This window comes from Nyctereutes procyonoides, unplaced genomic scaffold (genome assembly GCF_905146905.1).
Source record: "Nyctereutes procyonoides isolate TBG_1078 unplaced genomic scaffold, NYPRO_anot_genome, whole genome shotgun sequence".
In the NCBI taxonomy this organism is placed as follows: Eukaryota; Metazoa; Chordata; class Mammalia; order Carnivora; family Canidae; genus Nyctereutes; species Nyctereutes procyonoides.
The window spans coordinates 1,693,479-1,715,989 of NW_026575115.1; the positions used below are offsets into that span (position 1 = coordinate 1,693,479).

Below are 22,511 nucleotides of genomic sequence, written 5' to 3' on the forward strand. Positions count from 1 at the left end.
CTAGGGTTAAAGATCACAAGCCTAAAAAGTATATTGTTTTGTTTTGTTTTCGAACAGACTATACAAAATACTTATGTTTATTGGACAATTCTCTGAACAGGCCACCTCCGCCGGGAAGTCTTTCCTGACTCTTCCCAGTGAGGATTAGGCCCTTTCTCTCTGTGCTCCCATGGTACCCTGTCTTCACCTGTATTTATCCGGTGTATCTGTTTCCTCGTCTAGACTAGGGAGCCCTGTGGCAGGGACATTACATTCTTGTCTCTCCAGCACCCAGCAAAATATCTGACACCTGCTAGGTGCTTCAAAGGTGTTCACAAGATGAATGAACAGTTGCTTGATTATTCTATGACTTTCCAGTCTATCCATCTAGAAGAAAAAAAATTGTTTTTTTTCTGACAATAGTGACAGCAACATAATTGGCTAATTGATGAGTTAGTCATTGAGATCACCCCGTCATGGACTATTTGATGACTTAGCTCACGGTCTACAAATAGGACCCTCTTTTAATGGCTTGGAGGGATGGGCTGAATTTTACCTGCTACTACGAAAATCGTTCACATCAACAACTGGAACCCCGGCAGCACAGCCTTCGAAGTGTTGCTGCTAACTCGATGCCGGGAAAGGAGGTCATCTGTACATGAGTTGCAGTCCCTGGGTTTGAAGTTCAGAGCAGAGAGGCGGGGGGGTGTCATTTTATATTGAGAATGGAAAGTCAGGAGCCTTGCGAGCCGAGCACGTGTTGCAACTGCTTCCAGGGAACATCGTCAGACCAATAGCAGCCTGCGAAGAACTTTTATGGACGGTATAAATATTTTGAGCTCGGGGCATCAGCAGCAGCTGACCTTTCCTCGCCTGCGGACCAGCTGTTCGGGAGCATCCCGAGGAGAGCAGGCACCGCGGAGACTTGGATCCCCCCGGAGAGCCCCGCGCTGCACCCAGTGCCGCGATGTCCCTGTTGGAAGAAAGCCGGCCCTTCGCCCAGCAGTTATCCAATGTCTACTTCACCATACTGTCCCTCTTCTGTTTCAAGCTTTTTGTGAAAATCAGCCTCGCCATCCTCAGTCACTTCTACATCGTGAAAGGCAACCGCAAGGAGGCGGCCAGGATCGCAGCTGAATTTTATGGAGTGACCCAAGCCCAAGGTAGGTCTCCCTAAGGCGGCTTCAGGCCCAGGCCACCTCCTGCTCCAGCCACCATCCTGGTGGCATGTTGTGCTCTCCCACCTGCTTCAAAGCCAACATGCCCCCCAAATGTCCCCTTACCAAAAGGAAAAAATAAATTTGTTAACCTCGTGGCTTCATAAAGAAAGAAAATCAGTTTGCTGTATAAAGGTCCGAGTTGATAAAATCAAGGTATGGTTGCAAAGTGGCCGAGTGGAAGCCTCCCACGGAGTGTGTGTTTTTTATTATCATCAAAATCTATTTAAAACTTGAATTAAAAAGTATTTTAAAACCTGAAACATTCCATCGGCCACGCTCTAATGTGAGAGGTTTCGATTACTGATTGTGTACTTCAACTATCCTTTCCCATGTACCCAGGCTTTTATGGTATTTAAATCGACTCCTTAGCCATATGGTAAGCGGTTGCTATTGGGAAGAGAAGATTTGGAAGGTTTTAATTGTTGTTCACGACTTTTGTTTGGCCGAGATCATAGGATAAAATGCAGTGTGTCGAGTGCTAAGAGTTATGGCATGTGTTTCCCTGGATGGAACTGTCACTGCTTTGCTCAACTTGTAAAAAGTCGACTATAAGAGGACAGGAACAAGAATTAACAAATTGTGTGCGTGTAGCCAGATATATCCATCCACGTTTCTTAGAAGAAATTGAGCTATGAGACTAAAGGAGAAACAATCATTTGAACCATAGACCTGAATGGTTACAAATGCATTTACACTCTACTGGACGATATTCTATGCAATAAAAACAATTGTTCTGGTGACCTTCAAGGTGACATTTTTAATTCCTCGCAGCTTTTTGATTAATTTCTGGTTTGAACATCAGCGGGCAAGTACGCACATTGTAGAGCCCAAATACCTCGATACCTCTAAAGTAACTTTCAATTTCAGATCAAAATACACTATCACCAAATTAAAGAACTTTTTTTTTAAGAGCACTCAGAATGGAAAGCTTGCTTTTTAAAATCTATTTTGTCTGTCTTTTCAGTTTGTGGAATATTTCATTTTTGAATCTAGGTTACTCTGTAGGTACATGGAAAGCTGAATCAAGGTAGAAAATATTTTTTGGTGTGTGGGGTGGATAATAAATTCATTCTGGCTAAGGAAGAGTGTTCTTATGCCAAGTGAGGAATTTATGGACACACTAAAAATAAGGAAAATCTAAATAGTGGTATGAAACTCCCACAAAAAGCTGGGTCTACTTGAACAGGCAATATGTACTCCTTCACCTGGCAGCCCTGCTTCCGAAGGGATGAAACTATTTAAATGTGGCACATACTACGTAGGTAAATGGAAGGTTTTGTTTCAAGAGCAGCAAACATAGGAAATTAGATTTTAAAGCCAAAACCATACTCCTAGATATAAGATTAAATCATATACTCATAAGGTGATAAGACCTACTCTCCTAGGTCCCCAATAGCACATTACTTCATAGTCGAATCTTGTCTACTTGTGACGGGAATTGCTATAGATATGCATGTGAAAAGTTGGCTAAAAATCCACACGTTCTGTGGAGTGACAGTGTTTTAGAGAAAGCTACGGAAGCTCCTTTTAGTACAAATTCATATATAACAGGAAACAGTTGTCCTCTGTTTCACCTGATCTCAGTGCACTTAGGCTGGAAATCACAGGAATATATGAGATGGCTTCCATGGTCCCATCTAGTTTTATGGGTCTGTGTTAAGATATATTAGAATTCTAGGATTATGTCCCAAAAAGGAAAGAAAGAAATCAATACTCACTAGTGGGAATTATTTTCCTGGGAATATAAATTGGGAACACAAGGTCTTTAAAATTTTTGCTTTATCTTATTTTAATATTTATTTAACACAATTCTTCTTTCTTATATCTTGTATTAATCTATATATTAAATAATAGAATATATTACCATGATTTTCCTTCAATGCAAGCACAGTCTCCAATTTTATTGTAATATTAGGAGGATAAACTAATAATTTAGAACTTACAAAGTCTTTTTTTTCTTTTTTTTTACAAACTCTTTCTTCATCTCCTACTTCTAAGAGTTAATTTTTCTTTGCCTAGGAAACTATTAATTTCTTCATTTTGACATAGCTCTTCCTTTTATTTACTACAATTAAACTGTTTTAATTTTGTTTATATTTTTATAATTAACCAATCAGGCTTAATTATCTTTGTTTAATCTAGCAATTTCCTCCTTCCTAGGAGAGATTATCACCTTCATTCCACTTTGAATTAGGCTTCTCATTCCTACTTTCAAGACTTAGCCAGATTGTTCCCCAACATTTCTGACGTGGAGTTGTCAAATTCCATGAAAGACGAGATGATATGTGTATTTTCATATCTCATAACCACAGAGACCCCGTTGACAACATTCTGGATGTCCTCTCCATGCCATAGAACTTCGGTATGAAGTAAAAGAAACTGTGTCTTAGTAGATGCTATTGCAAATCAACTCATTGTATTTGAGCGATGCAAGGTAGGGTTGGTTTTTTTTGTTTGTTTGTTTGTTTGTTTTTGTTTTTTTTTTTTTCCAAATGCTTTCTAGTCAGGCTTGAGACCGAAGTTATGACTTCACAAGGATGCTGGAAGCTAAACGGCAGCTACAATAGTTTAAGATTATTCCCTTTTTGATTTCCTTGAGATGCCAGTAAAACTTACAAATCAGCTTCTTCATGTTTTATACCAAAGACTTTTATCAACTCCACCTTCACATTGAAGGGACCTATTTATTACCCCCTTCTCTATACCTACTTCCTGTATCTTTCTTGCTGTTAAATGTCCTGGTTACAGTCTCTAAAATATCAGAGGAGTAGTCTATTTTTAAAGCTAGCACTATACTTTGAGACTGACCGCGAGGCTAATAGGAGTTGAAAGGTGTTTTCAGCTGTAGTGTCAAACAGTACATCGATTTTAGGAAATCACTCCAAGAGCCCCCCTTGGAACTAACGCCCCCAAGGACACTTCAAGAGGCAGCAGCTCTGTTCTGTTAAGGGTGATACTTTCCACATTCCATCTTGGGCTCTAAAGGAAGTTCACTAGTGTTACCTACAAATGGACAGGGCCCGTCCTAAGTACCTGTTTTATGAGCCCCCCGCTGGTATCAAGGCACTGAAAAAATAAGGTATGAGAAGGCAAGGTGTATTTTTTTCCATCTGTGAGTAGCTTATTCTAATGGAAGAGGCAGATCTTGAGTTGACGCCACGAATGAGCAGAGACAGGGATTGGGGATGCTCACAGAATATTAAGAAACAGGGGCACCGGGTAGCTCAGTGGTTGAGCATCTGCCTTCGGCTCAGGTCATGACCCCAGGGTCCCAGGATCGAGTCCCACATCGGGCTCGCTGCATGGAGCCTGCTTCTCCCTCTGCCTATGTCTCTGCCTCTCTCTCTGTGTCTCTCATGAATGAATGAATAAATAAATCTTTAAAAAAGTATTAAGAAACAGTGGATTTTACTGGAGCGAAGGTTCACGCAGCACAAAAAAATGATGATAAATTGGGCGCAGATACAAAAGAATTCGAATGGAAGGTTCATGCAGCACAAAAAATGATTATAAATTGGGCACAGATACAAAAGAATTTGAATGGCAGGTTAAGCAATTAGAGCACAACTTTGAAAGACTTAAAAGAGTTTTGGTGTGAGTGAAAGCGGGAAAATGGGAAAAGACATGTATAAAAACTTAATGTAAAGTACATGTACATATAGTAGTGATGTTAGGAGTCTGACCGCGGGACAAGCTTGAAGCAGGGAAACCACTTAGGCTCCTGCCGTGGGGGGATGAGAAGCCAGGCTCCCCTGGTGGTGGGGGTGGGGGTGTGGACAGAAAAGAAAGAATGATATACGAATAAGTAAAAAGAAGAGAGGCGCCTGGGTGGCTCAGTCTGTTAAGCCAGTGCCTTTGGCTCAGGCTGTGATCTCGGGGTCCTGGGAGGGAGCCCTGCCTAGAGGAGCATCGGCTCCTCCCTCTCCCTCTGCACCTCCACCTGCTGCTCATGCCGTCTCTCTCTCTTTCTCTCTCTTTCAAATAAACAAAATCCTTTGAACAATAAAATAAAAAGGAGAAAAGAATAAATCTGATGATAGCTTTAAATGGCATTGGCAAAGAGAGCAGATGTGACTTTAGGGGAGCTGCTTGTCTCTCAGAATTGGATACAGACACACCTAAAGGAAAAATATGTCAATCTGCAGAGGGCTTGATTAGCGATGCGGGCACAAGGGAGGCTGCGGGCCTGGCCTCTTAGTGCTTGGTGAAGCTGCGGGGTCACCTTCCCCTCCCTCCCCCGTGGAAGGTCAGGGTAAATCGGAAAGGAACAATCTGCACCCTCCTCTTACGTTTGATTTAGTTCTGTATTCCTTTTGTTTCACCAAGTAACCTTCTGATTAGGGTTTGGCTCTTCCCGTAGATCTGTCCCCCAAAAAAAGAATGAGCTGGCTTGTTCCCAGGAGTGTGTGACTCCCTCTGACATTTACTCCCCTTCTTGTAAATTAATAGGTTTGCATCCCCCTATCACTCTTTGGTGGTGTTTCATGTTCTTTGAGCAGTAAGTCCACCTCTGACGTGTGAATTTGCTCCAGCTTTAGCTGATAGATCGGGTTTCTGAGCCTGCAAGGCCACAGACCAGATTTTACACTGTGGAAAATTCATCAAAGTAATGCCTCTCTGTGAGGCTGCTTGAAAAACAATCCTCGTGACATCCAGACTCTTCAGGCACTCCCCTCACGGCGGAGACTTTATATAGAATACAGAGTGCATGGATAAATAATCACCTGACACTATCTCTTTTTGCGACTTCATAGATTTGGTTTTTAAGCACACAACTTTTTTTTTTTTTTTTGTGACCTGTCTTATTGTTGACACTTGAAAATAGGCTGTGGTGTAAACTTGCCACCACAAGTCAAATGGCAAAAGTGCTGGCTGTGTTTTGGAGAATGGTGTCAGTGGGATGGGAAAAAAGCAGCTAGAATTTTATATGATGCAATATCATGTTTTTCTCCATCGAAAAGTCTATCTCAGGTTTAAGAGCAGCTTGAGGAATTTAATGTCACATCAGATGTCAGCAACATCCGTGGCAGTGACACTCGTTTTGCCTGTAACGGAAGAGCGACTCGTTTCCTGCAGGGCTTGGTGCCGTGTGCTGATTGTGTATGAGATTAGTTATGTGAGGAACGTGGCTCAGAATCTCAGCTGGGAAAAATTTCAAGAGGCAAATCTGTAGGGTGACTTTCTTTTTTCCTGGTGTTCATTATATAAAGGTATAAAAATACCTTGAAGATGTGAGAGCTTTGGACACGTTTTCTATACTTAGGTGGAGCTCTCTGTAAGAATAACGTGAGCCAGAAGACCTGTTCTCGTCTGACAAAAGACAGGACAGTATCGTTGAAAGCGTTACCAAAAAAAAAAAATGTCAAGCTATTTTCATTTTTGCCCAAGCTCTACTATTTTTTGGAAATGTCAGAGCTACTACTTTTTCTGGAAGAGACCATTATACTACTGTGCATTAAAAATGGAATCTGGGAAGAAGGTTCCAAGTTCACGAAAGACAGTCATATTTTTAATGTGTTAATATCTCTCTTCTTCCTCTGTATTTGGAGAAATGAATGGATTTGGGAGAAATAAAGAACTTGGCGTACGGATAACAGCTTGCGAGGGGTCCGTTTTCCCGGGAATAGTCTTCTCATGCCTTTGGTCTCTCTCTCTCCATCCTTACGTCATTCAATTATTTACTCGTTTTTTGCTTACAGTGTTGACTTGTGTGTGTTCCATGTCACAGGCACTGGGCTGGGCATTACACACACAAACACACAAACCAACCAGTCTCTCTCCTAAAGGTATCATCTAGGGGGAGACAGATAGATAACCGAGTAGCTTTCAAAGGTGGGAAGTGCTATTTTATAAGGCTAAAGAAGATGCTATGGAGCACAGAGGTGAGAGAACATGGACCGAAATAGGCCTGCCTGGGACACGTCAGTTAAATGGAAGTTTGCTGGCAGCCTGCGTATTCTCTCCCACAGTCGTGCACGTATCCTTACAACACACACAAAACCTTGCCGATGCCCCACTTTCGCTCCTGCATTCCTTTTTCACCTCAATTACTACGAGTTATTATTACTTCTGACTCACGTTCCCCCTGCCTAAATTTTCACCTACAAGCTCAGAGTTTTATTGGTAAAAAAACACATTTTTAGGAAAGAATAAAATAGGCTTATTCCTTATCCACTAAGGTTTTTGAAAAATAACAGGCATTTCAGTTAAAAAAAAAAATCTCAGAGGGGATCCCTGGGTGGCGCAGCAGTTTGGTGCCTGCCTTTGGCCCAGGGTGCGATCCTGGAGACCTGGGATCGAATCCCACGTCGGGCTCCTGGTGCATGGAGCCTGCTTCTCCCTCTGCCTGTGTCTCTGCCTCTCTCTCTGACTATCATAAGTAAATAAAAATTTTAAAAAAATCTCAGAAATCAATTCTGTATATGTTGATAGGAGGCATTCTTAGAATTAGTTCTATAGTTTTTACAGAATAAGGACAGTTAAAGAGTGAAAACTAGGTCTGGACCTTCCGCTTTCCAATTTACTAGCTCTTGTAGAAGGTGGTAAATTATTGAAATAAGATTTTCCTTGTTCATTGATGTAACTGATACAGTTTTGAATTTAATTCAGTTTGGTACTTGGAGCATTTGGACACCCCCTTCTATTTCTGGTTCAATGTTATGTGCCACCTGTGCATAGAGGAATACTTATGTGTGTATATACGTGGGTATACCTATGGAGAGATTTGCATACCTGCCACATGTCCTGCTTGACTTGCCTTTGGGGCAAAAGGACACTTGGTTAAGTGGAGCCAAACTGCACGTATAAAACAGCCAAACAGCAAGCAGGCAGGAACTCCTAAGGTGCTAAATGAAAACAGTTAAGTTCTGTAATGACTGGTTTCTAAGGAAGTCCGTTGAGAGTATCAGGCCCTTCATCTAGAAGGTGGGGCTTGAGATAACATTTCAGAAGCAGAACGGATCGTTAAGTAAGAGTAGAGGGATCCCTGGGTGGTGCAGCAGTTTGGCGCCTGCCTTTAGCCCAGGGCGCGATCCTGGAGACCCGGGATCGAATCCCACATCGGGCTCCCGGTGCATGGAGCCTGCTTCTCCCTCTGCCTGTGTCTCTGCCTCTCTCTCTCTGTGTGACTATCATAAATAAATAAATAATACCTTAAAAAAAAAGTAAGAGTAGAGATAAACCCAAGCTGAATAAAAATGCAAAGAAGAAGCTTGGAACATGGAACTAAAGAAACCTGGCTCATCTGGGGGTAAAGATTGATGTATAAGTATTAGCTAAGGATTCCTAGTTGGGTGATTGGTGCCGATGTGAAAAATAAATACACATCTTCTCGGTCACACAGCCAAAAGTAAATGGCCTTATTAAGAGCTTTCTCCTGCTTTTATTTAGATCCAGGCTACAAAAAAAAAAAAAAAAAGCCATTACCTAATGATGGAAATAATTACCACCAGAAGTATTTTATAGAATCCTTGGGGTAGCGAGTCACTATTTTGTTACCCATGAAATATGCGTATTTCACAAACTCCATCTGGGAGAAGACAAAGTACTTCCTGGACGTGGAATCAGCAGTGCACATCCTCAGAGAGCCCCTATGGCAGTTCCGTGGATTCCTGCAATAATTTTAGCACATTCAGCTCATCTTCCAACCTGGGGAGAAGAGAGGAAAGTTTGTCCCCAGGGACAGAGGAACCGTGTCATTGCAAGCAGGTGGAGTATTTGGAACGCCTCTTGCTTTGAAACCACCCTCAAATAGTTTTAGAAAAAGAAAGGAAGCAAGAAGAGTTTGCTTACAGACTGTTGTGTAGACCGTTTGGCATTTCTTCTCTGCCAGCTGCACGAAGAACAAATCATTCATTCTTTCCAGCCTTCCCTCCGCAGGGCCACAAAGGAGACCATTGGCTTTTTAGACCGCAAATGCCCAAAGGATATCAGGGCAGGGAAGGAGAGTCTCATCAATTGTTAAATTGTTAACACTACCAGGTGGTCTGTGATTAAACAACTCTATTCTGTGAAATTTCCGTTTGGGGGAGAACATATATTAGAAGGATTTTTTTTAAAGATTATTTTATTTATTCATGAGAGATATACAGAGGGAGGGATAGAGACATAGGCAGAGGGAGAAGCAGGCTCCCTGAAGGGGAGCCCGATGTGGGACTCGATCCCGGGACCCAGGGATCACACTCTGAGCCAAAGCCAGATGCTCAACCCCTGAGCTGCCCAGGCATCCCTAGAATGATTTTTTTCTTATAATTTCTTTTCTATATCTTATAATTCTCTACTGATTACCGTGGGACAGGTTTTTTAAGAATCTGCCCTCTATATAGATTTAGGAGTTTTCTAGAAGAGCCTGTGGGATTGAGAGGTGAGGGCCTGAGGACGGTTCCTATGGACGCCTTTCCTCTTTCTAGTCAGGACAGCTCTATGGTTGTGAAGTGTCAGAAGTCGGACTCTCAGAGGAACTTTCTTTAAAGGAAAGGACAAAATGATGTTCAGACGCAAATGCCCTCAATTGAATTAAAATATGATGTAAGTTACATGCGTCTTTCCAGAACCTACCCACCTTACAAAATGAGTCACAACGGAATAGCCTTTCAACATTCTTTCCTAGGGATTAGGACAACAGTAAACATTCTGGACCCGTCAGGAATGTGTGCAACTTTGAGAAATGGAGTGAAGCCAGCCTGTCTCCATGAGGGCAGCTAAAATTTCCATGCCACCATTACCTACTGAGCAAAATAGAAACATTCAGAAATACATATACTCTTTCCAGAAGGCTTAGAGTCTTAAACTATGGACAGAGGACAAACAAACTGAAACGTGATACCGGGATGCCATTCGTGTTCTTAAATAGTAACACTGGTTCATCTCAGTCACCAAGCGTGGGGCTTGATTTAAATGGAAATGGACAGTGATACAATGAGAGGTAAGGCCCACCCGTAGAAATCAGCTCCTGGGCCCTCCTAAGGCCGCAGAGTTCCTCCTGAGTTGGTTGAGTCAGGTAGGCTGATGGAGCAAGCAGCTATTCTCCTTTTGTTTTTTTTTTTAAGATTTTATTTATTTATTCATGAGAGACACAGAGACAGAGAGAGAGGCAGAGACCCAGGCAGAGGTAGAAGCAGGCTCCATGTGGGGAGCCCAATGCAGGCCTCGATCCCGGGACCCCAGGATCAGGCCCTGGGCTGAAGGTGGCCCTAAACCGCTGAGCCACCCAGGTGTCCCAGCAGCTATTGTCCTAAACAGGCCTCAACACGACACAGCAGAAGTCAATAATGAGCACGGAAGTCGTGACTCTGGGGGACCCAACCCTTCCGTGACAAGCAGACACATCTTTGATTAATCACCGGGGAGATTTATGAGCTCCTTCTGTTTTCCAAACTCCCTCACTCCCTAGGGAAACGATGAGCGCATCCATCAAGCGCACAAGCAGTAGGTGATGCTTAGCAGGAGTGGATACACCTAAGGAATTTCTGAATTTGGAAGCTTTGTGTCTGACTTCCCTCTTGGGCCGTGACCCGGAATGGGGAATTAGGCACAGGAAGAGGGCTAGTGTCTTCAGAGCTGGGACACAGGGCACCGCTGATCTATTGAGTGTGGAAGGAATGAATGTGTCTTCGCTTTTACTTCTCCAAGAAGTGGAAGAAAGGAAGCTTAACCAGAAATGTGAACGTTGCTCTCTCCACTCCCCATCATGATGACAAAATTGCCCACCCAGTACAATTGAGTTCAATGGTCAAGGTTTACGGCTACATAACCAGTAGGCAAAGCAACAAAAAAGAGTGATTTGGGTTGGAGAGATGGTTTCCTACATAGTGCATATGAAGTCCTGAAATGACACTTGTACACCTAATCGGCATGCCCATCCAAGAATGTGGAAGAAAGAGGAATCTCTTTAAGAAAGCTCAATCTTAAAAAAAAAAAAAAAGAAAGCTCAATCTTTAGGGCCCACTGGGGGTGGGAATGTTTTTAAAAAGAATTTCATTTATGATAGTTGTTAGATTCAGTGACAGAGATTTTAATAATCATTTAAGGGTTCATTTTAAGCAGCACACACAAATGACCACACACCTGGTCCTACAGCATTGTAGTAACAAATATTTCGATTATTTTTTTTTAAATTAGATTTTGGAAAAACAAAGGATTTAGCCAGAAGGGGAAAAATAAGTTTGTAATTAACCTCAGACTCAAGAGGCAAATGTGATTCTTGCCAAATACTTGGATACCGAATTGTAACAAGACAGCATTAAAAAACAAAAAACAAAAAACAAAAAACAAAACTGCCCTTATTCTGGAGAAGGCAATCACAATTTACCAAGCAAAAAGTCACTTGGACTTTGAAATAACTGCCAGGGGCATGTAAGAAAAACAATGCCTTGGATACTGAAGGACCAGCAGATACTTATGGAATGAACAGGACACCTTAAATTAGGGGGAAATTGAGTTTAAAAATCATGTTGCAGTTAACAGTGATTTAGCCGTACATAAATTATTCTGTCCTGTTTCTAGCACCTTCCAGCTGCGAGATCTTAGGAAAAATCAGTTAAAGTCTGCAGCTTCAGTTTCTTCATTGGTAAAACGGAGATAATGATATTTATTTCAGAGGGTTATCGTAAATTTTCTGTGACATGTACTTTAACTCCGTAAGCCATCTGCCCTGGTGTCTTGGAATATAGTTACCCCATCAAAGTGAGCCCTTCTATTATATTTCACAATTCTTCCAAAACAGTGCAAGACGGCCCACAATTTAGTAGCTCAGAGAAGCATCAATAAATACGGAGGGTGGAATGAGAATAAATTGTGTTCGCTCAACAGTTGCCACAAGCCCAGGATACTGCTAGAACCTTTGTACCAAGCAACTAAGTGTCCGGCCCGGCCTCACGGTAGGGCCTCGGGTAGATGGTTTCTGACCTAACGTGCTTGGCTTTCTTTAGGTGTTTATTTAAGAATAACCCCCTGATGTTATGCTATATGTTGGCAAATTGAACTCCAATAAAAAAAAAATTAAAAAAAAAAAAAGAAGAAGAACCCCCTAAAGTTCTGAAAGGTTAAGTCTTCCTGAGCCATCACTTAGGCAGAGGGTTTGGCTGGTGTGTGGCGAGGACCTGGACGGAAGGCTAGAGTGGAAAGGCTCACTCGGAGCTGGCAGGTTTTAAATTAGATTAAATTAAATCCAGAGGTTGTAGACATTTCTTCCACCATCTTACTCTGTCCAAGGAACTCTTCTGGGCAGAAATCCTTTGGATGGGAACGTTTTCCTGGGCAAGACTGGTCAAATACCCGGTCAGGCTATCCTATGGGAATGCATGGTCTTTTCTGGAAAGGCACTACCTTTCCAGAAAGCGCAGTGGCACATCACCCACCACATGGCAGCAAGCTCTATGTGCTCCTCCATGGTGAGTGCCCTAGGAAGAGCTGAAGTCACCTCACCTCCAAAATACCAAAGCCCCGGATCTTCACTTCCTCTGCCAAACCTTCTTGCCTTTTTATTTTCTTTCCTCTTAATCCCTGGCAGCTGAAAAGGGAAGACAAAACACAGTAATGACAACAGCAGCAGTGAAGGGCTGAGTCAGCTCGGGCAGGGATTTGGCTTTTTTCCTTTATTTTCTCTGCTTCTCCCTGCCAGCTGGACTCTCCAGGAAGCAAGCAAAACACAATTTCTCACTGGATGTATCTTACAAAAAGAGTTTTTTGTTTTTTTGTTTTTTTTTCTGATGAGACAGGAGAAAAATAACCAGTAAAAAAAAAAAAAAAAAAAAAAACCAAGTGGGTTATAACTGGAAATAAGAATGCAGGATTATTTCATAGCCTCATTAAATAAACCCGAAGCCTATCAATATTGTAAATGGTCTGGGGCCCTGTGCACAGGTTTGCAAAATATCCTTCCAAGAGCTTCCAGGAACACTTACCTCTTTATGAGGCCTCTGCAGAGGTTATCTGAGGGTGGCTCTGCCTCTATTTGGAAAATAATACATCACAAATAATGATTTCGTCTTCCTTCTTTAAGTAGGAGACAATTAAACTGCATACGTTACAATCAGGAAACAAAGCGATGATTCAAGCCAAAGGAATCTTTTTTTTTTTTTAAGATTTTATTTATTTATTCATGACAGACAGAGAGGCAGAGATACAGGCAGAGGGAGAAGCAGGCTCCATGCAGGGAGCCCGATGTGGGACTCGATCCTGGGTCTCCAGGATCCAGCCCCGGGCCGAAGGCGGTGCTAAACCGCTGAGCCACCTGGGCTGCCTAGGTCAAAGGAATCTTAAGGCTGTTGGTTGCAAGGTCTGAGGCAGGAATATGATAATGGACAAAGAACTTCCTCGAAATGGGATGTCCAATGGCGACTTCACTAACGGGGGAGGAAAATCTCAACACATCACAGGGGTGAGTGGCGACCCCACATTTTCCTGAGGTGGCTCAGCCTGGCCTCGTCTGTTGTAGGCCAGTGAGTAACAGTGACGTTGATCCCACACGAGGCATTTGTTTCATCAGATGACAGGAACCTGTTCTGCATTGTCACATCAGAATTGTAATATTCTAGCTGAAATACTATTGTTCCCAAAAGCTGCATCGTAGGTGCTTTTATTTTTATTTATTTTTTTTTATTTCTTTCCTAGGTGCTTTTAAAGCTATGTTTAAAACTGGGTAAAATAGGGATCCCTGGGTGGCTCAGCGGTTTAGGGCCTGCCTTTGGCCCAGGGCGTGATCCTGGAGACCCGGGATCAAGTCCCAGGTCGGGCTCCCTGCATGGGGCCTGCTTCTCCCTCTGCCTGTGTCTCTGCCTCTCTCTCTGTGTCTCTTGTGAATAAAGAAATAAAATCTTAAAAAAAAAACACAAAAAACTGGGTAAAATACCCATCAAATACACATATACCAGAGTACATGCACAGCCATGCTTAAAAGTTGTGTACAAAACAGCTTTTAGTAAATTACTGGATTTTGGTCTTCTCACATAAACTTGTCACTTCGGAAATAAACAATCTATTTATTTTGTAAATATAGTTTTTTCATGTACTGCCTTTTCTTAAATCGAGATGTTTTCCTGGTAAATATTATGTGGTTAATATCGTAGGGGGGGAAGATGAGAAACGAAAAAAGTGAATTCCTTGTTCTCCAAACTCCCTGCATTGGGCTTAATAGGGGTGGTTAGCATGTCTCTTGATCTTTTCTTTCGCCAGCTTTGACTCTACATGACCTACCTCACGCTTTCCGATGACAATATGTCATATTTTTCTTGTAATTCACAAAGTCTTTCCATACATCCCGTCCCTTTTCATCCTCATAATTGTCCTCCACAAAGTCGATGGTATTAATGCCTCTTTTACACAGAAGAAAACAGTTTAAAATGCAGGGGACCTTGCTCAAGGTTATTGATCTAGTTAGAGAAAAGACAAAACACGAGGCTTGGTATTTTTCTTTTTAAGTCTTGGTATTTTATTATTTATTTATTTATTCATGAGAAACACAGAGAGAGAGAGGCAGAGACACAGGCAGAGGGAGAAGCAGGCTCCACACAGGGAGCCCGACGTGGGATTCGATCCCGGGCCTCCAAGATCCCGCCATGGGCCGAAGGCAGGCGCCAAACCACTGAGCCACCCAGGGATCCCGAGTCTTGGTATTTTAATGTGGCTTCTGACATCACTCATCTTCACCATTTGCAGGACTTTGAGGTTTTTTTGGTTTATATTATGAAGCAAGCAGTGCCCTTTTTCCAGAGCGAGCTCAGTAGTGGGTTGCAGTCCATCTTTGGGGGTCTGTGTGATCACCCCAGCCAGACACAGAATCGCTTAGTGCTTTCCGGGCTGCTCTACCCACATCCACCTGCTACCCCACACAAATTCGATGTTGACTACACCACCAAGTCCAATCGTTACTAGACTATAAGCCTCTTGAAGACAGCAACTCCTGTCATCCTCAGAGCCTGGAAAGTGCCCAGCACATGGCCAGCATTTACCAAATAATCAAGGTAGGAAGGAACAAAGAAAGGAGGCAAAATGGAAAGGAAAAGGAAGGGGATTCAAGCTTCAGTCCTAGGATTGTATTACCACTTCCAACACAGCGCTTTGCCCATTCTTCTCATGCCTCGCCGGGCGGTGTGGACTCTGACATACATTGAGTAGATGTCCATGGAGAGACTCAGGGAGTTAAATGTCAAAGAAAAATGAAGACACAAAATCAATGCCATCCAGAAGTTAAATCTATAATAATGCCCTTCCCTCCTCCTCCTTCTTCATCAGACTTACTGTCCCTTTTTCCTTGATGCCTTGCAGCCCCCTGGATTGGCACCAGCCCTCCTCTCAAGCCAAGCAAACCCGTCACCCGTCTCTTTTTAACTAGGATCAGTGAATAGCTGTTAATGGCTTCAAATATCGTATTCATCTCATATAAACTTAAAGCTGGCTTGCCTTTTGGTGAGGGATGCTATTCGTTTACCTTTTGATTTCTCACTCTAAGTGAATGTTTTTTTATTCTTTTTTAATATTTTATTTTATGTATTTATTCATGAGAGACATAGAGAGAGAGGCAGAGACACAGGCAGAGGGAGAAGCAAGCTCCTAGCAAGGAACCCGATGTGGGACTTGATCCCGGGACCCTGGAATCATGACCTGAGCCAAAGGAAGATGCTCAACCACTGAGCCACCCAGGTGCCCTGGATACTTTTTTATTCTTAAAACGCCAAACTTTCTGAGCCAACCTTCATATGCTACTAAATGTTCTTTCTTTGTTCACTTTACGCTGAATGCTCGTTATGGCCCTTCAAAGTGCATATGGCATACAGAAAACACCCCAAACACCCTATACGGGAACTAGAACTGAGAGGAGATTGCTCTCTTCTTTTCTCTAAAGCAAGTCAGGAAACTGCCAAGCGTCAGATGTTGCAAGAAGGGGTCTGGCCGATATAAAAAGGGTCAATATCTGCTGTAATCAAGACCTCTGGACTTCAGCTTTTCCCTCTTCAAGCCTGTGCCCCAAGTTTTTTAGTCTCTGTCTTAGACAGTCAAGTGGTAGGAATGATGAAAAAAAAATTTTTTTTTAAATCTTGCTTTTGCCCATGCACACGACTGGCTTCTCCATACACCAGCAGCTGAAGGATCACAGTGTGTACGGGAGGCTGGGGGGCTGCTTTGTTTCTGTGTCCAGCATCCTCTGTAGTTAAGGTAACCCAAAGGCAAGAGACAACAGTGGCCTCCACAATGTGGAGTGGGAGAGTTGTGCAAGGATAGGCCACCCCCAGGACTCGGGAGCCAGCCTGCCAAAGTGTGTGTGCCACCGCCATGGCATCCCGGGCTGGGGTTGAGGCCAGGGCACCTGGGACTCCTGACTCCCTATGTTTTCTGCTCTAAGCCCCCCTCCTGCAAGTGCATTTGACGTGGCAGAGACAACCATGAGTGCGCCTCTCTCTTCAGGATCAACATAAAGCCCCACACCTGCTGCCCGGGCCCCAACCTCCCAGGAGCGCATGGTTCCTGATGATAAAGCTATTTGTGGCTAGAACTATGGGCAGGAGGAGGATGGTGAGCAAAATTGTTCTTACGTTAAGTCCTTGTCCGGGGCACATATCAGATTTTCTTCCCGGCAGCTGTTGTGCTCAGACCACAGAGCACGGGGTGTCGATATCGTTCCTTGTATGGATTTGTGGACCTTGTTTGATTTTCACGCTGGCAGTTGGTAGAGACAGAACACGGCAAACAAGTGGCTACAGAGAAGGGAGGAGGAGGAACTAGGATGGCAGACACCAATGCAGTCCTTCATTCTGTGCCAGGGACTCTTCTAAACATGCACGATCATAAACTCACTGAATCCTTACAAAAACCTAGGGCATATGTGGGTTACATTGCTAGATCTCTTTTTTGCCTTCCTTATTTTTTTTTAAAGATTTTATTTATCTAGAGAGAGATAGAGTGAAAGAGAAAATGAGTGGGGGGAGGGGGAGAGGGAGAAAGAATCCAAAGCAGACTCCACACCGAACGAGGAGCCCAACGTGGGGCTCAATCTCAGGACTCCAAGATCATGACGTGAACCAAAATCAAGAGTTGGACGCCCCACCGACTGAGCCACCCAGGTGCCCCTTGCCTTCCTTATTTTACTGTCCCTGGCTTAGCTTTGTCTGCCCATGGTGTCAAGCAGCAATACCATACATTGGAAAGAGAACAGATAAGGGAGCAGCAGTCTTGGTTCTAGTCTTGCTGTGCTGGCGACACTCTGAGGGATGTGAGGACACCACCTACCCTCTCTCAACTTCAGTTTATCTGCAAAATGAAGAAGTTAGACAAGATCAGTGGGTTTGGGACTTTTTTAAGATGTTGACTTTTTCTTTTATGATCTGGAAGCTCCATCTGTAAAGCTGATCGAGTGGAGGCTGCACTGCTTGAAGGCAGAGCCCCGTGCTTTGCGGGCTCACTCCAGGGCATCTCTGCTGACCTCACAGGGCTCTTTGAAACTCCTCGTAGATCACTGAGGTACACGGCATCCAAGTCCACTCCTAGCTCTGAAACACTATGATTCTTTCATGTCGCTTTGACAATGGGTCAAACATTTTTGACCAGAGAAGCTTTTAGCACAGACAACCTGAGTTCCTTTTTGTGAATTTATCACACCCATGACCTCGCCTGCCCTATTCCAGGGCACGCACTTCTCAGAACTGTCACAAGTCCCCAAATAACAGATAATGACAATCATTTTAGAACAGCCCCTGTGGTCTTGCAGACACACTTCCACTCGTTCACTTCAGGGGTCACCCAAGGTCACGTGAGGCACCCAGTTGGCAACTGTCCTCTGCAGCCCTGCTGGAGTAGGGCTCTGTCTAATGTTTTCTCTTCCTCTCCACTGTGCACACTTTTGGTACGAAGAGGAAGCCCAATCATCTCTAAAATAAATACATTTTTATTTTAAAAATAGTCAAAGTTATCAATTGTTTCTACTTTGGTTAATACTCTCTGTGTAATTTATTTTAAAAATTCCTGTTGTACTTCAAGATGATCAGTGTTTTTCTGTATTCTCTTAAAGCTTTCCTTTCAAATTATCCACTTGCAATTGAGTTTTTTGAATGATATAAGCCCATGCTTTGTTTTTTTTTTCCCTAAGTGGGTAGTCAATTATATTCAGCTCATTTAATGGAAAGTCAGTCATATATTCCACAAGCCATAGTCACTGAGGCACCCCCCTCTGCATAAGTATAGTGTCTGTTCATACAAAGGTCTGTTTATGGGCTGTCTTACTGGGTATGTCTCTCTGACTTAAACCACACTATGTTGGCTTCAATAGCTTTCAAATATCTTGATACCTAGTAGGGCAGGCCCTCCCACTTTGCTTGTTCTGTTTTCTCAGTGGCTTTGGCTGTGTTTGGTAAATGTGAAATTCCAAATTTTAGGAGCAACTTCTATAGTTCACAAAACACCTGTTGGATTTTTTTTTTTGTAACTCGTTTAACCTAGCAATCATTTATTAAAGGGATAGCTCACATCTTTGCATCACTTGCCTTCCAGTGAATAAACATGATGTATTTCTCCATTTCTATAGGTTTTCTTTAATGTGTCTCGTAAGGTTTTATTGTCCTCCGAGAAAGTCTTCCACATTTTTGTTGAATTCATTCCTCGATATTAAATTGTTTTATGCTATCGTAAAAAGTATCTGGTTAAATTGTTTTATTTTCTCTGTGTTGTAGGCATGGAGAAATACAATTCATTTTCATATATTAATTTTGGGACACCTGGGTAGCTCAGTGGTTGAGCCTCTGTCTTTGGCTCAGGTCATGATCCGCAGTCCTGGGATTAAGTCCTGCATCAGGCTCCCCATAGGGAGCCTGCCTCTCCCTCTGCCTATGTCTGCCTCTCTCTCTCCCTGTCTCTTATGAATAAATAAATAAAATATTTTAAAAATACACATACTAATTTTATACCCAACATACTTGCCAAACTCTCATTAATTCTAATAAGAATCTGTAGGTTCTATGGGGTTTTTTTTAAGGTAGAAAATCATATTATTCGTGAATAATGCTAGTTTAGTTTCTTCTTTTCCAATTGTTATACCATTATGTATTTCTTCTTCCTCAGTTATTTTATGGATTAAAACCTTCAGTACAATGTTCAATGGAGTGGTGATAATTAGTGTCCATTTTTGATTTTTCAATTCATAAGGGAAAGGTGTCAACATTTTGCCATTAAGTATAATGTTTTCTAAAGGTTTTTGTTTCTTTGGTTTTGTAGGTAACTTTTACCATTTTTAAGGAGGTCCCTTATTATTCTTGTTGTGTTAGCTGAGTTTTGTTTTTAATAATTCTGGCGCTTTTAATTGGGCAGTCATCTGGGTTTCTATTTATTGAAGGAACACTTACTTCTGCAAATGCGTTTTTTTTTTCTTTCTGGCATTCCTCATATCATCAGTGATGTGGTTCATATATTAGCCTAATTATCTGGAGAACAATCCACAGTGCCAAAACTCACTTCATCAGCAATACACTATGGTATGGGTAGCCTACACCTGCATTCTGTGGTTGCGTCTGGCACTATGACACTAATCTAAACTATCTGATCTCTTAAACAATCCATTCCTTACCTTTTGGACACATGGAATGTACATTCCTGATAGATGGTGTAGAAAATTCTTTTTTATGATGAGATTTTTTTCAGGTTTTAAAAATCTTATCTCAGAAAAATCTTGATTTAACAATATTGTTATTCCTTTCTCCTGTTATATCCTGGCCCACCAATTATCTTCATAGTGTCTGTAAAATATTTAAATAACCATTATTAATTGTATGCCAAGGTCGACTTTGGGATTTTTCTGTGTTTTATTATGTCTCCATGGTTTCTGTAATATGCCTCATCCCTTTCTGGTAAGGAACTAAGGAATGATTAAGGTAATCTGGAAACTCTTGAAAAGCCAGGTTCAGAGCACACCTTATACGGAGGGTGGTGGCTGAAGTGAGGCATGGGTTGTTTTAACTGCAGTGATTATTCAGTTTGGCTATTTTCACGTGGTAACAAGATAAGATGGAGTTGTAGCAGAGCTGGCCATTTTTAGAGAAGGATTTTTTCTCTGCACTGGATGTGAGGTCTTGTTTCTAAAGAAAGGTTCCAGATTTAAATGATATAGGGTACTTGAGAGTCATAATTGGAAGATAATATCTAGCAATTTTTGTATTTTGTGCTATAGATGTAAGTAGCTATGGATGTAAATGTGGTTTACACGTGATGCCCCATATGACAATGGATTTGTGCTTCCGTGTATGGGACATGTGCCACTCCAAATTTACACTTTATTTACCAAAAGCAACAGTGGGCCAGGTTTGGCCCACAAAACTTCACTTGCTGCCTCTGATATGGAGCATTTCCACTACCCTCAGGAACACTGATGTAGAAATCATTAACAAAATGTAATTAGAAGAAAACTCTGATGTTTGGAAATTAAGAAAATATCTTTAAGTAACTCAAGGATCTAGAGATCAAAATTATAAAAAGAACAACACAGTCAGCTTTCGCAACGTTGGATGTGGTGATAGACACACGCTCTTGCAGGTTTTTCTCAGAGCCCCAGCTGTCTGGCTCTGAGGTCACAGCCCACGAACGACCCCCTCGCGGAGATTTCCTTAACCTGCAATTGTAGACGGTCTGTTAGCCAGATAGCTTCCTTATTCTACAGCAGTCAGAGGGATCGAAGCTTAGCCGATACTTGACCCCAACTCGAAAAAGCGGGGCACAAGAAAGGCAGATTGCAGGGAGCCGATCTCACTCATTGACAGAGCTGCAAAAATCTTAAGTATCAGCAAACCAAATCTAGCACGAAGAATCAGCTTTCTAAGAAGTCTATTATGATAAGGTTTCCTACTTTAAATAACATCCTGGCTCATAAGTTGAACGGAAAGATAACACCCTCTTGCCAGACACAAGCTTGCGTTTGCAGAAGCACACGATCAAACCTGCAGAAGTTACCCTGGGGTTACTCTGAGGCAAATCCCAGACATCCCACTCAATCAGTGGAGAGTGGCTTGGACAACACCAGCATGGTTGAGGCTTGGACGATGCCAGCATGGATGAGGCTTGGACGATGCCAGCATGGATGAGGCTTGGATGATGCCAGCATGGACCTGGATTGGACGATGGCAGCATGGATGTGGCTTGGATGACACCAGCATGGATATGGCTTGGATGATGCCAGCATGGATGTGGCTTGGACAACGCCAGCATAGATGGATGTGGCTTGGACGACAAGCATGGATGTAGGGAGAGCGGCTGGAGTGTATTTCAGTAGGAGAACGTACAGGGGCTTGGTCTAGACCTCGGACTCATTGGAAATGAATGAATATGGATATAACCAAAGGAAATTTGGGAAGAAAATTGGCGTGGTGAAGTAATGGATTGGCTTCTGCACACTTGCACGCCGACATTTGAGAGCCCTGGGGTAATAACGGCAATTAGCTTTACGAAAGGGTTCTCAGCAAGGACATCAAAGGGCATCCTTGCACATTTAGGAATTGACTCTGCCTTTTAAGCTGACATTTACCTGGGAAAAAACTTCCACTCAGCTCAACAAACCTGTACTTGGGGCTTGTCCAAGTCATCTGGCTTCATCACCACTAGCAAAAACCTTCTGGAAGCTAGGACTGTTGATAAGGATATGCGAGAGACTACTGTGTTTTCCCATTACTTCAAAATTTGGATTTCTTCCCTTTTCCTTTTTAAATTTTCCCATTTCTAATATTTTAACCATTTTCTTTGTTTGTTTGTTTGTTTCTACATGAAAATGGCTGGGCTGTTGTAGATCAACCAGCATTTCTTTCTCAGCAACCAGTGGGTTCACCTATAACATAGGACAGACATATTTTTGGGCCTGTAGCTCTCCTAGTCTGTTTTTTGTCGCTTAACTTTTGTGAGCTATTTTTGTCGGGCTGTTTGTTTTGTTTCATTTTTCTTATTAAGTAGCAAAGTGATATCTAGTAGACCAAGAACTATTTATTTTATGTACACCACAGTCACTGAGCGACTGATGAACCAGGAATATTTGTGGGGTTTACCAGCAACTGACATGCTTGAGCATTGTGAGGCTTTGAAGTTGCTTTTTAACTTTACTCTTAAATAGAAAGACAAGAATTAATGAAAGCATGAATGATGTACTTATATCTACGTTATACACTAGCAGGAATAATATCTAAAAACTAACATTAATTAAGGACTCACTATATACCAGGCATGGCTCTGATTTATCTATTAATTCATTTACTTTGTACAGAAATCCTGTGAGGTAGGATCGTTATCCCATTTTCCAGATGAGGAAATTGAGGCACAAAGAAATGAAGTAACTTTCTCAAGGTAACAAAT

At 42.3% G+C, this 22,511-nt stretch overlaps 1 protein-coding gene across 3 annotated transcripts in view; it reads left to right on the top strand.

The window, feature by feature from the left end:
- The window catches only part of ASB5 (ankyrin repeat and SOCS box containing 5), a 61,786-nt gene that overhangs the window by 10,335 nt on the left and 28,940 nt on the right, over nt 1-22,511 (top strand). Inside the window, exon 1 of one of the 3 annotated variants that reach the window (XM_055333777.1) lies at nt 831-1,142. The exons of 1 other annotated variant lie outside the window; for it this stretch is intronic. In XM_055333777.1, the coding sequence (XP_055189752.1) occupies nt 947-1,142 (196 nt within the window). In that variant the 5' untranslated portion in view covers nt 831-946. Of the gene's footprint in view, nt 1-830; nt 1,143-3,569; nt 3,634-22,511 lie in introns of those variants that run through there. One more of the 3 variants, XM_055333776.1, reaches the window with a different exon arrangement.